General features: G+C 41.5%; 1 protein-coding gene across 1 annotated transcript in view; it reads right to left on the bottom strand.

Moving 5' to 3' along the window:
* Window positions 1–18,461, bottom strand: part of MSRA (methionine sulfoxide reductase A) — a 290,729-nt gene that overhangs the window by 150,351 nt on the left and 121,917 nt on the right. Inside the window, 1 exon segment of the mRNA XM_035895416.1 lies at window positions 11,717–11,836. Within this exon segment, the coding sequence (XP_035751309.1) occupies window positions 11,717–11,836 (120 nt within the window).

Below are 18,461 nucleotides of genomic sequence, written 5' to 3'. Positions count from 1 at the left end.
TGGAACAGGTTGCCCAGAGAGGTAGTGGAGGCCCCATCCCTGGAAGCATTCAAGGCCAGGTTGGACGGGGCTCTGAGCAACCTGATCTAGTTAGCAGTGTCCCTGCTCCTGCAGGGGGGTTGGACTAGATGACCTCTAGGGGTCCCTTCCAACCCAAAACATTCTATGATTCTATGATTCTATCAGAGTCCTTCTACAAATCAGTCCTGAGGGCTGTTGCACCCGATTACTGCGGGGAAGTTTCCTACTGATGGAAATGGCAGATTTTCTATCACTTTGGGTATTCAAATAAAAGTTGGATAATAGCCTTTTCAGTAGCTTCATAGCTAACTACTGTGATTACAGTAGTACTTAAGGCATCCAACCTGACAGCCTACAAACATGAAGTGGTGGAGCCTACCTAGCAATAGGTTTTGATATTTCATGCAGAAATTCGTAGGTGGCATCCTGTACCTTCTCCTACACCAGAATCGTGACTCGATCGTAACGTACAGCCTATCCCAGCCTTACAACCTCTTCCTTGTTTAGTGCAACAAAGCATTTGAAAGATTTTTGTCTCTTCTAAAAAGAACACACCTACAATGGATGTACTGAAGTCACAGCCCACAGCAAATCCGCAGGTGATTCCGTGAACTCCCTTGTGCTCTGGCTTTCCCCAAATCCCTCTCAAAGCATCCTTTGCCCTGTTGTTACTTCACAACAAATTCAGAAGCTGTTCCTACAGTGCACTACAGCCATGAGGACCCCAAAGGTTCTGCCTCTCCTTTCACTGACCAAAGTCTTGTCTTACTCATGACCAAAGTCTCACCTGGAGAAACTCATGTGAGAGTGGGCGAGTTTGCAAATGTCAGGCAGAGCAGAGCTTGACTGCGCCTCTGCTCTGCTCTGGGGAGACCTCCCCTGGAGCCCTGCGTCCAGCTCGGGAGCCCTCAGCACAAGGAGGACATGGACCTGTTGGAGCGGGGCCAGAGGAGGGCTACTAAAATGCTCCGAGGGCTGGAGCCCCTCTGCTCTGAGGCCAGGCTGGGAGAGTTGGGGGTGTTCAGCCTGGAGAAGAGAAGGCTGCGGGCAGAGCTGAGTGCGGCCGCTCAGGGCTTCAAGGGGGCCCAGAGGAAAGGTGGGGACAAGCTTTTTAGTAGGGCCAGCTGGGACAGGACAAGAGGTAATGGTTTTAAACTGAAGCAGGGTAGGTTTAGACTGGATCTAAGGAAGAAATTCTGGGACCATTCCAGGCCAGGTTGGATGGTGCTGTGAGCAACCTGATCTGGTTAAAGGTGTCCCTGCTCCCTGCAGGGGGGTTGGGCTGGGTGGGCTCTAGGGGTCCCTTCCCACCCAAAACATTCTATGGTTCTATGATTCTATAATCACAATTTTGCTTGTTACAGACCGAGCTGCAATAGTCTTCTGGGGCATGGCTGAGCAAAATGAAGAAAGTTAAACTCTTGTAATTAGGTATTTTCATCGTTCGTCCAAGACATAGAAACTACGCAGGGAACTTGTAGAATTATTCAACATCTTAATCATGTTGGTGAGACAGTACTTTGTTTACAAACTTTTATATGCCAGTACAGGAACATGTTCCATAAAGGGAGTAAGTCAAAGTGGGCTATGTTTACACATAGCAATTTCAGTAGTCTCACAATTTCAGGAAAAATATATTCTTAGAAATATCCATATTACCCCCACAGCTTTTTAGCCATGTGCCACTACAGGAAAGAAGATTTCATTTGGGGGAATAAGCAGTAGGAACAACAAAATAACACAGACACAACACAATAAACAAGAAATACAGGGAAAATGCAAACATGTCGTACCATCTGCTTTGCTTCCAGAGTGATGCTTGCCCAATAGCTGTGGCTTCTCCTGGTTCCTTCCATCTCTGATCTCTACCCCTCATGACATTCTTTGGTTTTTGACTTGTAGTATCAGTTTGTGCAAAATACTTCAAATATTACATACTGAGAATGGTTCTCATGGACATGAATGGTGAGCTCAGGTGACCTCAATGGAGTTGCAACCAGTATTAATCACTAATTCTGGGAGGACGGTTTGGTAGACTGAGTAGACTGGCCTTGATGATTTTTTTTTTTCTTTCCAAGTTGTCTCCACAGCAAAAATAAATGGGAAGAAAACCCCACTAGCCATAATAACAACAGTGAGCCCTTTGGTAACATCATCTTTTTCACAAATACACCATGTCCCCGTGCCCAAAAAGAGAAGAAGCTTCCTGCTACATCTTCTGTTTTCAGGCACAGTGACACGGTGAACATCACGGCCTAATTCTGCACGGAGTCTCTTCTGAAAATGAAAGTCCACTGGGAACTTAGTGTAGGCTCCAGGTCAGAAGATTTTGTCTTTGACTTGTTCTGTAATGGCTCTTTCAACCTCCAGGGCTATCACATTTTCATCTTATATATATCTTTAATAAAACCAGGAGATGAGAAAGAAGGAAACAACACATCTCAGTGGAATACAATTCAAATAAAGTTGTTAATAATAAATAATATATTTAGTATTTATACCGCTACTACCTAAGCCTGTGATCACGGGCAATGCTGAGATAAATAGATAAAAGGAACAGAGGATCACAGTGAGGCTATTAGGATTTTAGATTTGCCACAAGGCACAACCAGGTATCTAAATAATAAATATCAGTTTAATTTCTTCAAGCCTGAATCGGCCAAGATATTAACCCTGAGAACTCAAATTCTGAAATGGAAACCTTGATTAAAGCTGTAGCAGGACTCCCTAAGCAGAGCAGCCAACATCCCTTGTGGACAGAGAGCTTTTTGTTTCTCAGACAATGGTTGGTAAAAACATTTATTCTGCCCCTTATTTTTACATGATGAATCTACAGAATATATTTCTGTATCCTGGTATTCTAAGGTATAATGAAGTTTTTTTGGTCAACAAGGAACTCATCTATTGAAAAAGAACATGTCAGTAATGTCAGTGTAGGCAATTTTCTAGGTAGAACTGCAATATAGCAGGTAACTGAAATTCAAGGCATCTGTTGTATTTCTTGTTGCCAAGGTTTTAACGTTGCAGCAGCATCTGCTATCACCTTTCCAAATGATTTTTTTGAAGTGAAATTGGTACATTCATTTTATTTCATGACTTAGCAATTGCATCAAGGACAAATTATAGTTTATAGGTTTATATCAAGGTTTTGTCTGCACATCTAGGAGGATCCTAGGACTACAGTCTCATGATTACAGAGACACAACTTACTCTAACTGTGGCCTAGTTAACAAAAATTATATATTTTCTACAAAATCTTGTTCTTCAATTGCTACAAAAAATATACAAGACACTAATATCCACAGTACAAGACATCAACTTTGATCAATACAGTATTTTGTACTTTGATTGGCTGACCTTTCCTTCTTTCCTTACAGGTGAACTAGGCAAAAAAAGGGGGAGCGGTAGAGCAATTGGCCAATCATATCAAGGCATGTTGTACAGATCAAGGGCATGGTGAACACTGATATTCTTCACAGAATCTATAAGTCATTAAAATTCCTATATCCTGTTCTTATAAGAAAAAAAAAGAACAGACAAAGGCACAACAGGAATCTATTCTCTTGACAGCGATTTAATAATAAAAGAAAATGTTCTGAGCCATTCTCATTACTGCTTGGAAACTTTAATCTTATGGACTTAGTTTCTGTTCATGAAAACCTTCAGATCCCTTTATAAGCTACAGAAAGGGAAGGGAATATTTGTAGTTTAATTATACATTTAAACATTTTGGAGAGTCAGACCCATTTTGGAACAGTGTTGTGATGTCTAAATGAAGGGCTTTTCAAGTAGTATAAGGCACGGTCTCAACACATTGATAGTTTGTCACAGGACATCCGTCTGTATTTTGTAGGGAATGGGAAATCTGAGAAGGAAAGAAGTATTTTCTCATATGACATTTTCTCTATATTGCTATTAATAACTCTTGAAAAATGCTAGTCAGATTTTCCAGTTTTGGCTTTAATGATCATGCTGTTTATGCGTAAGTATGCCAAATAAGCCCCACATCATGGAGTCAAATCCTCTGCACGCATTCCCATTCTTAAAACAAAAACACGCTAATCATCAACCTGCTGTGGACTTTACCGGTTGTCACGCCCTCTCTTTTAAGTATAACTAGGATGAGGTAGAGATGGAATTAACTTTGTAAATCACCAACTGACCAAAGGGGTAGGAGCTAACAGAGCACGAAAATAATTTTGCCTTTCTCCACTCTCTTCCACCAGCTGTTTAGAAGTTTTCCAGATGACCTCTGGAAGCCTCGACATTTTAAGGAGAACTGGAACTCCTACATATAAGATCAGTCAAAAGACTAATTGGTATGCAAGAGGCAATACTATCCCTCAGAACAACGTGGGTTTGCAGCACAGGAAATGTGAAACAATTTCACAATCAAGTATTTTATGTCACTCAACACAGAAACTAAGTCCATGTGGTATACTTTTATATTGCATTGTTAATTATTAAGAAATGTGACTTGGGTACCAGAGAATATGCTTCAGAAAAGTACTGAGAATTGACTAGATTACAAATTGGTTTAACTAACTAAATATACTGTTATGTATGTTCACTAAGCCTTCTAACTAACTTCTAACTAACTTCTGGAGGACAAGTCTTAGGAGGAGCAGCTGAGGGAACTGGGGTTGTTTAGTTTGGAGAAAAAGAGGCTGAGGGGAGCCCTTATCGCCCTCTACAACTGCCTGACAGGAGGCTGTAGGGAGGTGGGGGTTGGTCTCTGCTCCCAAGTAACAGGCGATAGGATGAGGGGAAACAGCCTCAAGTTGTGCCAGGGCAGGTTTAGGTTGGACATTAGGAAAAATTTCTTCACAGAAAGGGTTGTCAAGCACTGGAAGGGGCTGCCCAGGGAGGTGGTGGAGTCCCCATCCCTGGAGGTATTTAACAGCCAGGCAGAGGTGGTGCTTAGGGACATGGTTTAGTGGTGGGATGGCTGGGCTGGGCTTGATGGTCTTAAACGTCTTTTCCAACCTAAACGATTCTATGATTCTAATATTAGATAATAATGTTATATTCATCTATTTTTCTTATATTATAGTCACTGAAAACAAAGAAAACAACCCAAAACAAAATAAAATGACCTGCTTAGATGTTAACAGCTTGAACCATAGGTCCATAAACTGCCCACTTTTTAAGAAAATCATCGTTAGCTGCATATTTTATATGGCAATTGTACATAACCAGCTTATGAATAACAACAGCAGAGTTTTTCCCTTCTGATTTCAGTGCCACTTGAGCTATGCAGATTTCAAAAAGCTTATGAATATACAGATAAACAGAATTGTTCTGAACATCTGTAAGCAAAATATGAAAAGATGTTTTATACTGAATGAACATCTTGGGTTGTCTAATGCTGGCCAAAAATGGTGTATTTATGTATTAGGCTAATGCACCAAAAATAGCTGAAAATCCTTCACGCACTCCAGAATGCCTTTTCAGATTTTCATCTGTATGGTTGTCACCACAAAATGTAAAAATAATTTTCCAGCACTGTATTCACAAGCTTCAAAGTAACTCAATTATCTTTCAAATATCGATTTAGCAAGGCGATACCACATCAACTGATAGGAGAATCTTCAAATGACCTGTCCCACTTCTGAACAGGATAACACTTATCTGACCTTTTCAAGCAGTATCATGACTTTTCTACCTCCCCAGCGGAGAGGTGAATCATACTGCTCTTCAAGGCTTATGAGGTTGGAGGTTTGCCCTCGGAGGCTTAAGTTTTCATCGGGTAGCAACACAGTTTTGTAGCAGTACCGCTATCACCTAGCTGCTGGAAGAGAAATGGTGTCCCCTACATAGCTTAATACTAGGTCTGCAGATCACTTTTGCCTCCCAGTGAAGTCCATCAAATTAAGATCATGGCAGAAGACTGCCATACCACTCATGTGGAAATCAGACCCGTGTTCACGTGAAGCAACACAAAGCTTTCTTTCTAGAAAATATACTAAAAGCATGAAAAAAAAGAAACCCTAAGCATTTTCTTCTTTTCTATGGAAGATACTCAAAACTAAAAGCTTTAGTATAAAGAGTGAAGCAGAATATCAAATCACAGTCAATATGCTCCAAGCCTCCACCTCAGTAATTCCTCAATTTAAAGGTATTTAAATACAGATGTTAGTGACATGTTACCGTAGACTTTAAGATCAATTATATTTAAGGCAGTGTTGTGCCCAGAGGTCTCCAAACAAGACATAATTTAAGATCATTATTGAACATCCTAAATACACAAAAAACCTTTGTAGGCTCTATGAGCCAGTGTACGTGGAACATATTCCTGTCCTTAGGCTGCTGGTACATCAGCAAGAAGAAACTTTATGTCTCACAGTGTAAGGAAGATCTGAGTAATCTGGTGGCCTTCTACCATGGAGTGACTGCAGGGGTGGATAAGGGAAGAACAACCAAAGTCATCTATCTTGACTTCTGTAAGGGCTTTGACATGGTCCCACAACATCCTTGTCTCTAAACTGGAGAGAGATTGGTTTGATGGATGGCCTATCCAATGGATAAGGAATTGGCTGGATGGCTGCACCCAAAGATGATGCAGTCAACAGCTCAATGACCAAAGGGAGATCAGTAACAAGTGGTGTCCCTCAGGGGTCTGTATGGCAACTGGTGCTGTTCAATATCTTTATTAATGACATAGACAGTGGGATTGAGTGCACCCTCAGCAAGTTTGTGGACAACACAAGCTGAATCTGCAGTTGGTACGCTTGAAGGAAGGGATGCCATCCAGAGGACTTTGACAGGCTTAGGAAGTGAGCCAATGCGAACCCCATGTAGTTCACCAAGGCCAAGTGCAAGGTCTTGCACCTGGGTCAGGGCAATCCCCATTAACAGTACAGACTGAGTGATGGATGGATGGAGAGCAGCCCCGCAGAGAAGGACTTGGGGATACTGGTAGATGAAAAATTAGATATGAGCAAGCAATGTGTGCTTTCAGACCACATAGGTAGCCAATTGTACCCTGGGCTGCATAAAAAGAAGCAGGGCCAGCAGGTCAAGGCAGGTGATTCTCCCCCTCTACTTCACTCTTGTGAGACCTCTCCAGGAGTATGGCATCCAGCTCTGGGGTCTCCAGTACAAGAAAGATATGGACCTGTTAGAGCAGGTCCAGAGGAGGCCAAGAAAATGGTCAGAGGGACAGAAAACTTCTCTGATAAAGAAAGGCTGAGAGAGTTGCTGTTCAGCCTGGAGATTAGAAGGCTCCAGGGAGACCTTATTGAGGAATTTCACTACATAAAAGGCCTTATTGGAAATATGGAGAAAGATGTTTTATCAAGGTCTGTAGTGACAGGAGAAGGAGTAACCATTTTAAACTGAAAGAGGGTAGATTTAGATTAGATGTAAGGGAGAAATTTTCTACAATGAGGGTGGTAAGACACTGGAACAGGTTGCCCAGGGAAGCTGTGGATGTTTCAACATTGGAAGTGTTCAAGGTGGGGTTGGATGGGGCTTTGAGCATCTTAATCTAGTGAAAAATGTCCTTGCCCACAGCAGGAGGATTTGGAACTAGATGATATTAAAGGTCCTTTTCCAACCTAAACCATTCTATGATTTTATGATTCTGTGATAACACGCATGGATCAGATAGATACATGATCAAAACCGCACATGCATTGAAGAACATCCAAGGACAAGAGATTGGAAAACCTTATGCCTCAGCAGGCACGCTCTCCCCTGCCTCCACATGCACATAAATCAACAGCGCCCTTAGCTCCAGATGGAAGTATGGATAGTGAATGTACATAGAGATACCTTGGATTTGAATTAGTTGTTCACATATAGGCATCCAGTTACTTTTGAGATGTCCAAGGGCAGCTTGGGCATCCATGAAAAACGGTCAGATGTGTCTGTAGCATGGCACATGGAGCATTCTCAGACACCTCAAACAGCATGAAATCCTACATTTAGGCAGCTGAATCAAAAAAACCACCATTGGTTGATATGTTTTGAGTGACCTTAGCATGGGGAAAAGAGTAAATCCGTACCATTTTGCCTGAGGTCTAGCTGATAATGTGCTTTTAGAAGAAGTGCTAAATGTTTCATCCAAAGAATTGCTGCTTTTTTTCTTCAGAGTGCCAGAAAGGTGTGGGACTAAAATAACTTTCCTGCACAGATTCTCAGGACTCCATGGGCTGAAAGCAAAGCTCAAAGACTTGCCAAGTGGACGCTGTTTACACAGCCCTGATATCCTTTCTAGAGCTGGAGCCCTGCATCCAGCTCTGGAGCCCTCAGCACCAGAAGGACATGGACCTGCTGGAGCGGGCCCAGAGGAGGGCTACTAAAATGCTGCGAGGGCTGGAGCCCCTCTGCTCTGAGGCCAGGCTGGGAGAGTTGGGGGTGTTCAGCCTGGAGAAGAGAAGGCTGTGGGCAGAGCTGAGTGCAGCCGGTCAGGGCTTCAAGGGGGCCCAGAGGAAAGGGGGGGACAAGCTTTTTAGCAGGGCCAGCTGGGACAGGACAAGGGGTGATGGTTTTATACTGAAGCATGAGAGGTTTAGACTGGATGTAAGGAAGAAATTCTTTCCAGTGAGGGTGGTGAAACCCTGTCAGGGGTTGCCCAGAGAGGGGGTGGAGGCCCCATCTCTGGGAACATTCAAGGCCAGGTTGGACGGGGCTGTGAGCAACCTGATGTGGTTCAAGGTGTCCCTGCTCCCCGTGGGGGGGTTGGGCTGGGTGACCTCTAGGGGTCCCTTCCAACCCAAAACATTCTATGATTCTATGATTCTATGATTCTATTTAGAGGACATGACTGTTAAGTGCTTACCATAGATATGATCTTGCCAGAATAGATGAATAAGAAAGTGCAATCACACAGTGCATAACTGAAGTCTACTATTTCATAAGAACTGTTCTTCCCAATGAAAACGATGGCAACTAGAAGCAGCCAGATGGCAATATCTTAGGGGAGCTTGTGAGAGCTCTCTTTAAAGAGACTTCCAAAAAGTACATTCAAAGATGAAAAAAAAAAAAAAACTGCCAAAAAAAAATCAAAATAAAATCAGAATAAAATAGGGCTAGAGGAAGCTGAGTAGGAAAAAAATAGCATGCAGAAATCAGTACATTCTCCAACTCCGCTCAGCTGCACAACTAGGAACAGAAATGTGCAGCATATACGCATCCCAATTATATTCACACAGACAAGGCTATGAAATATGTGCTTATGCTTCTGGATATCTCTGAGCAAAAAATCCCCCAGTGTCCAGCATCTGGAGTCATATAAACATCCGTAATGCAAATGTGTATAAAAACAAGCACTAGAAAAATAACGTCAGCTGTGTTTTTGTACTACAAATCTAACTAAAAAAACTACCAAAAAATAGACTTCAAAGATTTTTCCCATTTCTTTATTCCAGGATTCTTATTATTTAATTACCATTTTTATTTTTGTTCATTATTGATAAAATACAACACATTAAGTAGCTACAAAAAGCCTTTGGAGTTTCTCAATCGATCGCAAAGCTCACAAAACTATGGAGCTATTCTGAAGTAGAAAGCCAGCCAATACTGCACAGAATTAAAAGAGAGGGTACCTTTTTTCTACTTCCCTGGCCACACCACCTTGTCCTGCGTTCACATCTCCCCCTGGCCAACAGACAGCACTCAGCATCTTTGGAGAAACACTCAACAGTCCATCGTAACTACCCTCGGCGTACTGGAACCATGAGCATGTTGGGAAAGAGAAGTTGTGCTGCACATCCCTATTCTATATAAAAAATTTAATTATTTAACACCCAGGTGATTAAACAGAGTGGACAATAATTACCAGGTAGGTCTTGAACCATATATGTTTATAACAGTTACAGATAGTGCAGGCAAATGATGAAAGTACGAAATACAAGAGTGCAGAAGTATTAGGAAGTAATGGACCATTTGCAGCCCAGTACGGTTGTACTCTGGGCTGCACTGGGAGAAGCGTGGCCAGCAGGTCAAGGGAGGTGATTCTGCCCCTCTACTCTGCTCTGGGGAGACCTCCCCTGGAGCCCTGCGTCCAGCTCTGGAGCCCTCAGCACAAGAAGGACATGGACCTGTTGGAGCGGGGCCAGAGGAGGGCCACAAAAATGATCCGGGGGCTGGAGCACCTCTCCTATGAGGACAGGCTGAGGGAGTTGGGCTTGTTCAGCCTGGAGAAGAGAAGGCTGCGGGGAGACCTGATTGCGGCCTTTCAATACCTAAAGGGGGCCTATAGGAAAGATGGGGAAAATCTTTTTAGTAGGGCCAGCAGTGACAAGACAAGGGGTAATGGTTTTAAACTAAACCAGGGTAGGTTTAGACTAGATATAAGGAAGAAATTCTTTACAATGAGGGTGGTGAAACACTGGAACAGGCTGCCCAGAGAGGTGGTGGAGGCCCCATTCCTGGAAACATTCAAAACCAGGTTGGACGGGGCTCTGAGCAACCTGATCTGGTTAGCGGTGTCCCTGCTCCTGCAGGGGGGTTGGACTAGATGACCTCTAGGGGTCCCTTCCAACTCAAAACATTCTATGATTCTATAACTGATTCTATGATTTGGATAAATAAGATTGGCATCACTGATCCTTCCACAAACGAAGCTTCTTATGGCTACGTTTTGCAGGAGTTCTGGGTATCTGTGCATCAGTGCTAAAGATGCAGTATCCTTTTTTTTTTCTAGATATTTTTTAATTTCTATACACTAAACTTTTGCACTCGGGAGCATGCATACTGCTGTAAGTTCCCACCAGGAATCCTCCCTAATCCATATGTTTCCTTTAGCATTTATAAGACCATTTCTTATAAGTTCAGTATTATCTATAAAATATCATCTTAAAACACCTCTTTCCACATTTTTTCCTATTTCCAGCAACTTTCTGCTTTTTCAGGTGCCTTGCAGCACTTCTCCACAGTTGCTAAAGTGTCCATTACTTGTTTGTGCCACTGAACCTTTTACACTCTTCCCATCAAGCCTATGTGACAGATTGTCAGTAAGAACAGCGTATCAACTTCAGCATTTGGCATAAAAAGTGTTAACAAGAAAATAAACCAAAAGAAAACCTCCAAGCTGTTCTCCACTAGCGAGTATAGGAAAGCAAGAATTTGCTTTAACAGCAACATTAGTCAGTTGGCTGCCAGTGGTTCTATGTTTTAGATCACAGGAAGAAACTGTATTGGGTTATTAGGACTGTAGAGGGATTAGTATAAGAGTGCAATGAAAAATAAATGCAAGGGTTTGGCATGGAAATGATAGGATGCTGTGCACTGAGCTGTATAAAAATTTAACAAATTAATAATAATAACGCAAATGAGAAATTCAGACTTCTCCGTGCAACCTCTTGGTTATATGGAAAAAGAAAGAATGCGTGCTTTCTGATTTTTGTTCATACGCAGATACAGGCCCAAGTAAAATCAAAACTCATGCTTTTTCTAAGAAGGAACACGTTGGCATCATTAGACACAGAATTCATTTTCTGAAGAACCTATTTTTTTCTTTTGCCTCAGAATATTTGTACATGCATTAACTCATTCATTATTAGAAGATCACAATGGGATGAACATACCATAGATTCCGTAATGGTTTAGGATGCAAGACCAACATCAAGGTTGACTAAATACCCAATCTTTCTTTATTCGCTGCAGTCACTCATTTTCCTCTTCATTGTCACTCATAATCTGACAGGATTCTACTCACAACCCTTAAAAACCAAAGCAAAAGGCTTACCTGAACAGACCTCTTTGTAGGTAGGATTTGGAGTATACCCTCCTGCGTAACCCACTTGAGTGGAGTAGACTCCCTTCTGTCTCCAAAACTTCCTCTCGGCTCCCCAGAAACAGCCCATACCTGAATATTACATAAAACACATATCGGTATGTCAAAATCTGCTCAATGCGAAATCACGTATTTGCACATTAATTGACACAGTCCATGGTGGAAGGAACTTCGATAGCCAGCACATGATGGTCAAATATTTCCCAAGATTACTCATAGAATAACTACACCAAGAAATCCATTCTGCACTAGAGCACAACTCAAATAAAGCTTTATTTATGCTTCTGAATATTAACATATCACGGAGGACAAATCCTATAAGGGTTCAAAGGCCCAGACAAGGAGAATTCTCATGCATATAAAAAAAAAAGTTACTTAAAAGGCAATTGGGCTATTTGTACAGCATGATTTTTACTATAGTTTATTAGCAAGCTGTCAAAACACAATAATTTGTATTAATGGCAAACAGTTTTTTAATTTTCTGCTTTCGGGCATATGCAGTCTTTAAAGGTGGCAGTAATAATGGATCAAATTATATGCTATACAGGAGGAAAAATGCTTTGGTTTAACAATTTATGCATGCACATATTTGATGTTCAGACAAAATTTTGGTAGTCGTTCACCCACGTGGCCAATTATCAAAGAACAGCCAACTATCAACCGGTGTAAATTAGCAAAACTCTCCTGATAACAGGAATAAAGCACATTGTATGAAATCCAGAGGGAAGGAACAAAGACGACTAACTGTGCTGGTCTGGGCTGGGATAGAGTTAATTTGCTCCATAATACCTAGTATGGGGCTATATTTTGGATTTGTGCTGGGAACAGTGTTGATAACCCAAGGATGTGTTGGTTCCTGCCAGCGAGGGGCTGGGGGGGCACAAGGAGCTGGGAGGGGACACGGCCAGGACAGCTGACCCCAACTGACCCCCCGTCATGCTCAGCACATAAAGCTGGGGGAAGAAGAAGGAAGGGGGGGACGTTGGGAGTGATGGCATTTGTCTTCCCAAGTCACCATTCCACGTGATGGAGCCCTGCTGTCCTGGGGATGGCTGAACTGGAGATGGCCTGCTGATGGGAAGCGGTGAATGAATTCCTTGCTTTGCTTTGCTTGCTTCTGCGGCTTTTGCTTTACCTGTTACACTGTCTTTACCCCAACCCACGAGTTTTCTCACTTTTACTCTTCCAATTCTCTCCCCCATCCCACTGTGGGGGGAGTGAGCGAGCGGCTAGGTGGGGCGTATGTGCCGGCTGGGGTTCAACCACAACACTAACATTCTCTGATGGCTTACACGGTTAAGAGACGTTAGCTACGATTTGGAGAACCCTCTAAAGCTGAAACATGTCATATACACTCTAGTATTGCTTAGCTTATCCCTGACTATGGGCAATGTATTTTCTATCTCAGCAATCATATACTTCCTTTTATAATTCCCTTACTAAAACATTTGAAATTAAAGGCAATAAAAAATAAGCTAAATATTAAATAGACTTAGAAATCAATGATCCACAATGGGTTTTCTATTGATAACACTGCAGATATGACAGGTTAAAAAAATTACAGAAATGTTCCTTCAATGAACAGGTAGAAGAACAAAGCAGCCCCTTCTATCAACTACGATGGTGCACAAAGGCATATGCTTTCTCTGAAACTTCAGGGATTAGCTTCAAATTAACGTAACTTCTTTTGACCAATTCCTGTCTCTGCAGTTGTAATGCACCAAAAAACCAGAAGTAATGATGCAGATTTCTCCTTCTAATTCAGGTGCTCAAGAAAGCCGCATAAATTATGAGCCTAGCCTGCTCCTGGAGACCATGGGAAGAAGCAGGCATCTCCTGAGGACAATTCAGCCTGCAGAAGATAAAAATTGCCATTCAAATTACAGTCATTCTCCCTTGACTACAGAGATAGCTATGGCCATTAGACTTGGGTTCTCAGCTAAATTAGGCTGGTGGCGAACTGCTGGAGGACATCTCTTGAAATTCCCTCCCAGTTTTGCAGACAGAACAACCTAGAATTCTCATTTGAGAGAAATTTTTCATGCACTCACATATCACTGACCTAACAGTGATTTAAACTAGAGTGCATTTCTGTACCTGATGTCACTGTTTTATCTCAATTAAGTCCGGGAAGTTCTTCAGTAATTATGCCCCTATGTCTAGTCAACTGATACAGGGTGGGACAGTTTTTACACATCACCCTGGCTATGTTGCATGGTACAAATGGCAGCTGTGGTCCCATCATTGTCCAGAACAAGAATGTAACTAGAGAACATCAGCAATCCCTGATGGTCAAGTGTCCTCCTCAACAGAAGTCAGAGCACATGTAAGGGGGACAGTGCATGCCCACCTCTCATCCCAACAGTCAGGTCACAGATGAGAGGGAGCCTACAGCAGCGAGCTGGGAAGTGCTCCTTAGTCCATTGTGAAGACAGCCTTTGAACAAATAGTTTAGACACAGCCGTTGAGTCTTTAACCAAATAATTGCTTAGAAGTATACTTTTATCCATGTTTCTCCTACGTACATGTAAAACTGCGTGTGAACACAGGTATAGAATCACAGAATTGTTAGGTTAGAAAAGACCTTTAAGATCATCAAACCCAGCCATTCCCCTAACCCTGCCACCCCACCACTAAACCCTGGCCCTAAGCACCTCGTCTGTCTGGCTTTTAAATCCCCCCAGGTGTGGGGGACTCGACCCCTTCCCTGGGCAGCCCCTTCCAGTGCTTGACAACCTTTATGGTGAAAAATTTTTTTCTAATGTCCAACCTAAACCTCCCCTGGCACAACTTCAGACCATTTCCCCTCATCCTATTGCCCATTACCAGGGAGAAGAGGCCGACCTCCACCTGGCTACACCCTCCTTTCAGGTAGTTGTAGAGGGCAATAAGGTCTCCCCTCAGCCTCCTTTTCTCCAGACTAAATAACCCCAGAATGTTCCTTGTAAAAACACCACATGCATCCTGCCAAAATTCGTATCGTGGTACATTTGAGTGATGTGAAGCATGTAGGCAATACTCATTAACAATAGTTTAACATGGAGGGTATGCAAATTCTTGACTCTTTTACACTGTGCGGGCATACGGTAACAAAGTCCAGAAGCAAACACAAGCATGGAAAGCTTGGGGCAGGAGGGAAAATTTCTGTTAAAATAAAACCCTTGAGCTTCATCATTCTCGTCTGCAGTTCTTTACTGCTCATCCCTAGCCTTAGAGATGGAGCTAGCTCTTGACTATGTCTTCACACTGCTTTATCCAGGAGGATATTTTGGAGGCATAACAGAATTAGACTGTGATAAATAATCTATTTGACAAGTGCATCTGATTTTGCTAAAGTCAACACAGAAGAGAAAACATCACTTTTAAAAATCACAACTGGGACAATTGTTTAATTATGTGAAAGGCCTATTGTATATCAAGTCTATCGTGGGTTCAAATAAAAGGTATTTCCATTCCATTGCAAGATAGTGAAAAGTTAGGAACACAGCTTTTCCATGGCCATCCAGTCTGCTCTAACAGACTTTGTTCCTTCTGATAATCATAGTTTACTCCAAAGAAAATTTTGTATTTAGATATGCAACCCCAAAAAAGGAAGGAGGCAGGACCCACTTAAATCTCATCTATCTTAAATTCAGATATTTAGCTACACGCACTGCCCAGCTATTCTGCTTACTTTTTAGGACTGTCTAAACTTGGTGGTCTCAGAATTCATTAGGTTCTTCTCTATTTCCATGAAAAAGCAGGCATTTTCAGTAATTTTCTGGTGGTTGGATTTAGGCGGAGAGGGGAAGAGGGCATCAGAACTCACACAGAAGTGGGCAGACTTAGGCTATATTAGACCGCTTCCAAAGGTGCTTTTAATTTATTTTGTGGGTTTGCTAGAACCTGAGTCTGTATCTGTATCCGAAGCACTGAAAATAAACTTCAGCCCAAAACTAATACCTCAGTGCTGTGTATCCTTAATATTACAAAGTAAGTTTGAGCTATGTCTGCCTAAAATCCCAGCTCCTTTTGCAGGAGGTGACGCCGAGACCCTGGAGAAAGGACTATATAGTCAATTTATCAAACTAACACTGGTTGGACAAGCATGCTGAGAGGTGGTGAATGAGCTATTTCATCTATGCCAAGGAATAGTACAGACTCCAGATTTTTCCCACAACATATTCCTAGGCCCACACCTCAGTGCAGCTGAGTACCCAAACATTAAGGACACAACCTAAATTCAGGTTTGACTTCAGATATAGTCTCAACTTCAAATACAGGCCCAACTTCAAACACAAAGTAGAAATACTCATTCTTTTCCTATTTATTTCAAGAACTTTAATGCTCAATAAATCCTTAACTGCAGGGTCTGAATTTATTGACCATCAGGGTAGCGGTCACTGGTTCTCCTTGATCAATAACTATTATTTAAGCTTCTCTCATTGACAGCCCTCTCTGACCTGTTGATTTGACCTAGTGACCTACATCTTTACCACGGTTTCTTTCACTTTTTCTTCTCCGTAACCAGTTTATGTCTGAATTCATCCTGCCCTCCTTCTGAGAGACAGACATTTTATTCTCTGGGTGAACTATTCTCATCATTTCTCAAGTACGCTGGCACCTTGCACAAACAATAAATCCTCACATCCATGAGAACAGATAAAATTGAAGTCTTTGTCATAATAAAATAACCTGCTAGTAAAGGGACATAATTTACGACGATATAATACTAAATTGCTTTCCACAGTATTAATACATTCAGCGGTTGATGTTTGTTATTCTGCTAAAGTGGTGCCACGTTCTACGGCGGAACTGTCACAAGGAGAGAAATATTAACAATAGAACCCTGCATAATATTCTGGAGTTAAGGCACATCAGCTCATGGAACGCCTGTTCTTCAGAGTACGGGCTGCTTTAAACCACACTTAACATGGCCAAGAAATACTAAAATAGAGAAATAATCTCAATTCAAGACTTTCCATGCTCTTGTAGTATAAAAAAGTTTACCTTCCCTAATTATTACTACATTAGTAAGAAAAATGAAGACATAAATAAGTAAAATAATTAAATTAAATAATTAATTTAAACTCAGAGGAAAAAAACAGTAAAAATGGTAGGAAAAGAAACATAAAAGCAAAATAAGCCACCCACATTATAATTTGAAATTAGAAAACATGAATGTGATTTTAAACTGATTTTAAGTAAATTTATTATCATGAAATAATTTGCATAATCCCCAGTACTGGTGAAGTGAGTGCAGCTTTAGAGTTAGAGCTTCCAGAGGCATTCCTAAGAGAAAGGGGAAAAAAAAAAAGGAAATACTGAGGAACATACTCATGTTCCCAGAAAAAGTCTTATTTTAGTATAATGGGTATTGCAGAAGACTGTTTAAGCATTGAAGATATTTGTCACTTTTTAATTGCTAATTTGTAAAACAAAACCTATTCTTTTAGTGATTGGTTTTGACTGACTCTTAATTGGAATTTCAAAAGGCATTTAAAGATTTTTTGCTTTTGAACTTCAAAACCAAACAGATTCAAATGGCAATCTTTAAAGGTTCATTCATCCCTATAAATAATATTAATCACACAATTTGGGAATAAATGCTAGTACCCTATTCCTTTCTAGCATCCACATTCGTTTTCTCAAACTATTCTCTTTATATATCTGCACACATGTATATCTTCTGAACAACTCTTTGTACGCAGCCTTAGGCTTGGCCAAGGAATATGTGTTTCCATAGGCAACCCAGATCATTTACATATCTGTAAAAAATAGTTAGCATGAGCCGGAGTAGTTTTCTGAAATAATGAAAGCAAAGTGTTACTCTGATAAGAGAGATAAGCATCCCATCGTTAAAGATAATCTATAATAATTTTGAAATATTCACGGAGCAGAACTGAACCCCAGGTGTTTCCTCTCCAGCGAGATGAATCGCTTTACAGATTACGTTAACCGTATCGACTAGGTCTCCATTGACTGCAACAGGAGCTCATCCATTCAGGGATTAATTTATTTGCCTAAACGGAGACATCCGGGGTCATTTGAGATGCCTTAGGATATCCAAGACATCTCTCTACACAAGGCTGACACAAATGACACGGGACTCAGGAGAGACACGTGCCCTTCTTGAAAGGCAGGCAAAATGCTTCTGGACGTCTCAGAAGTAACTGTTTGCATATTTTAAGGCAAGAGAAACAAGCCCATACCTCATATGCAGGCATTACGAAAACCTGAACGTCTCTGAGTCTGTATTTGAATCAAATTCCCCAAAATACAGTGGTTTGTGTCTGAAAGTTGCCTATTCATCTTCCACAACTATAAAAACTCTGGCATGACGAGCTGTGTTGTAGAAGTCTACGCTGCAGCATAAGCTAGATTAATCCTAAGGAAAATTACTTATTACAAAATTATCTATCCTCATAATTACGTTTGTAGCTTGTAACATTGTCGGACTCTTTATTTCACATACTGCATGCAACAGCCGTCACACAGAACCAAACACCAGCTTGGAAAACTTCTTTGGAAATTATGGAAGGTTCAGGACGTGTTCTCCACTCATACAAGAAACCTCATGATCCCACAAAGGTAACCTTCGCTCGCCTGCCTTCTGGCCTCATTCTCCAACGTCTGCTCCTATCACGTCTTTCAATAGTACTCAGGTTCCGTGCAGGTTCCCTGATGTAAATGCCTATTTATGATTCCGTGACATAAA

Source organism: Egretta garzetta, unplaced genomic scaffold (assembly GCF_000687185.1).
Source record: "Egretta garzetta isolate BGI_Z169 unplaced genomic scaffold, ASM68718v1 scaffold325, whole genome shotgun sequence".
In the NCBI taxonomy this organism is placed as follows: Eukaryota; Metazoa; Chordata; class Aves; order Pelecaniformes; family Ardeidae; genus Egretta; species Egretta garzetta.
This window is presented reverse-complemented; position numbering and strand designations above follow the sequence as displayed.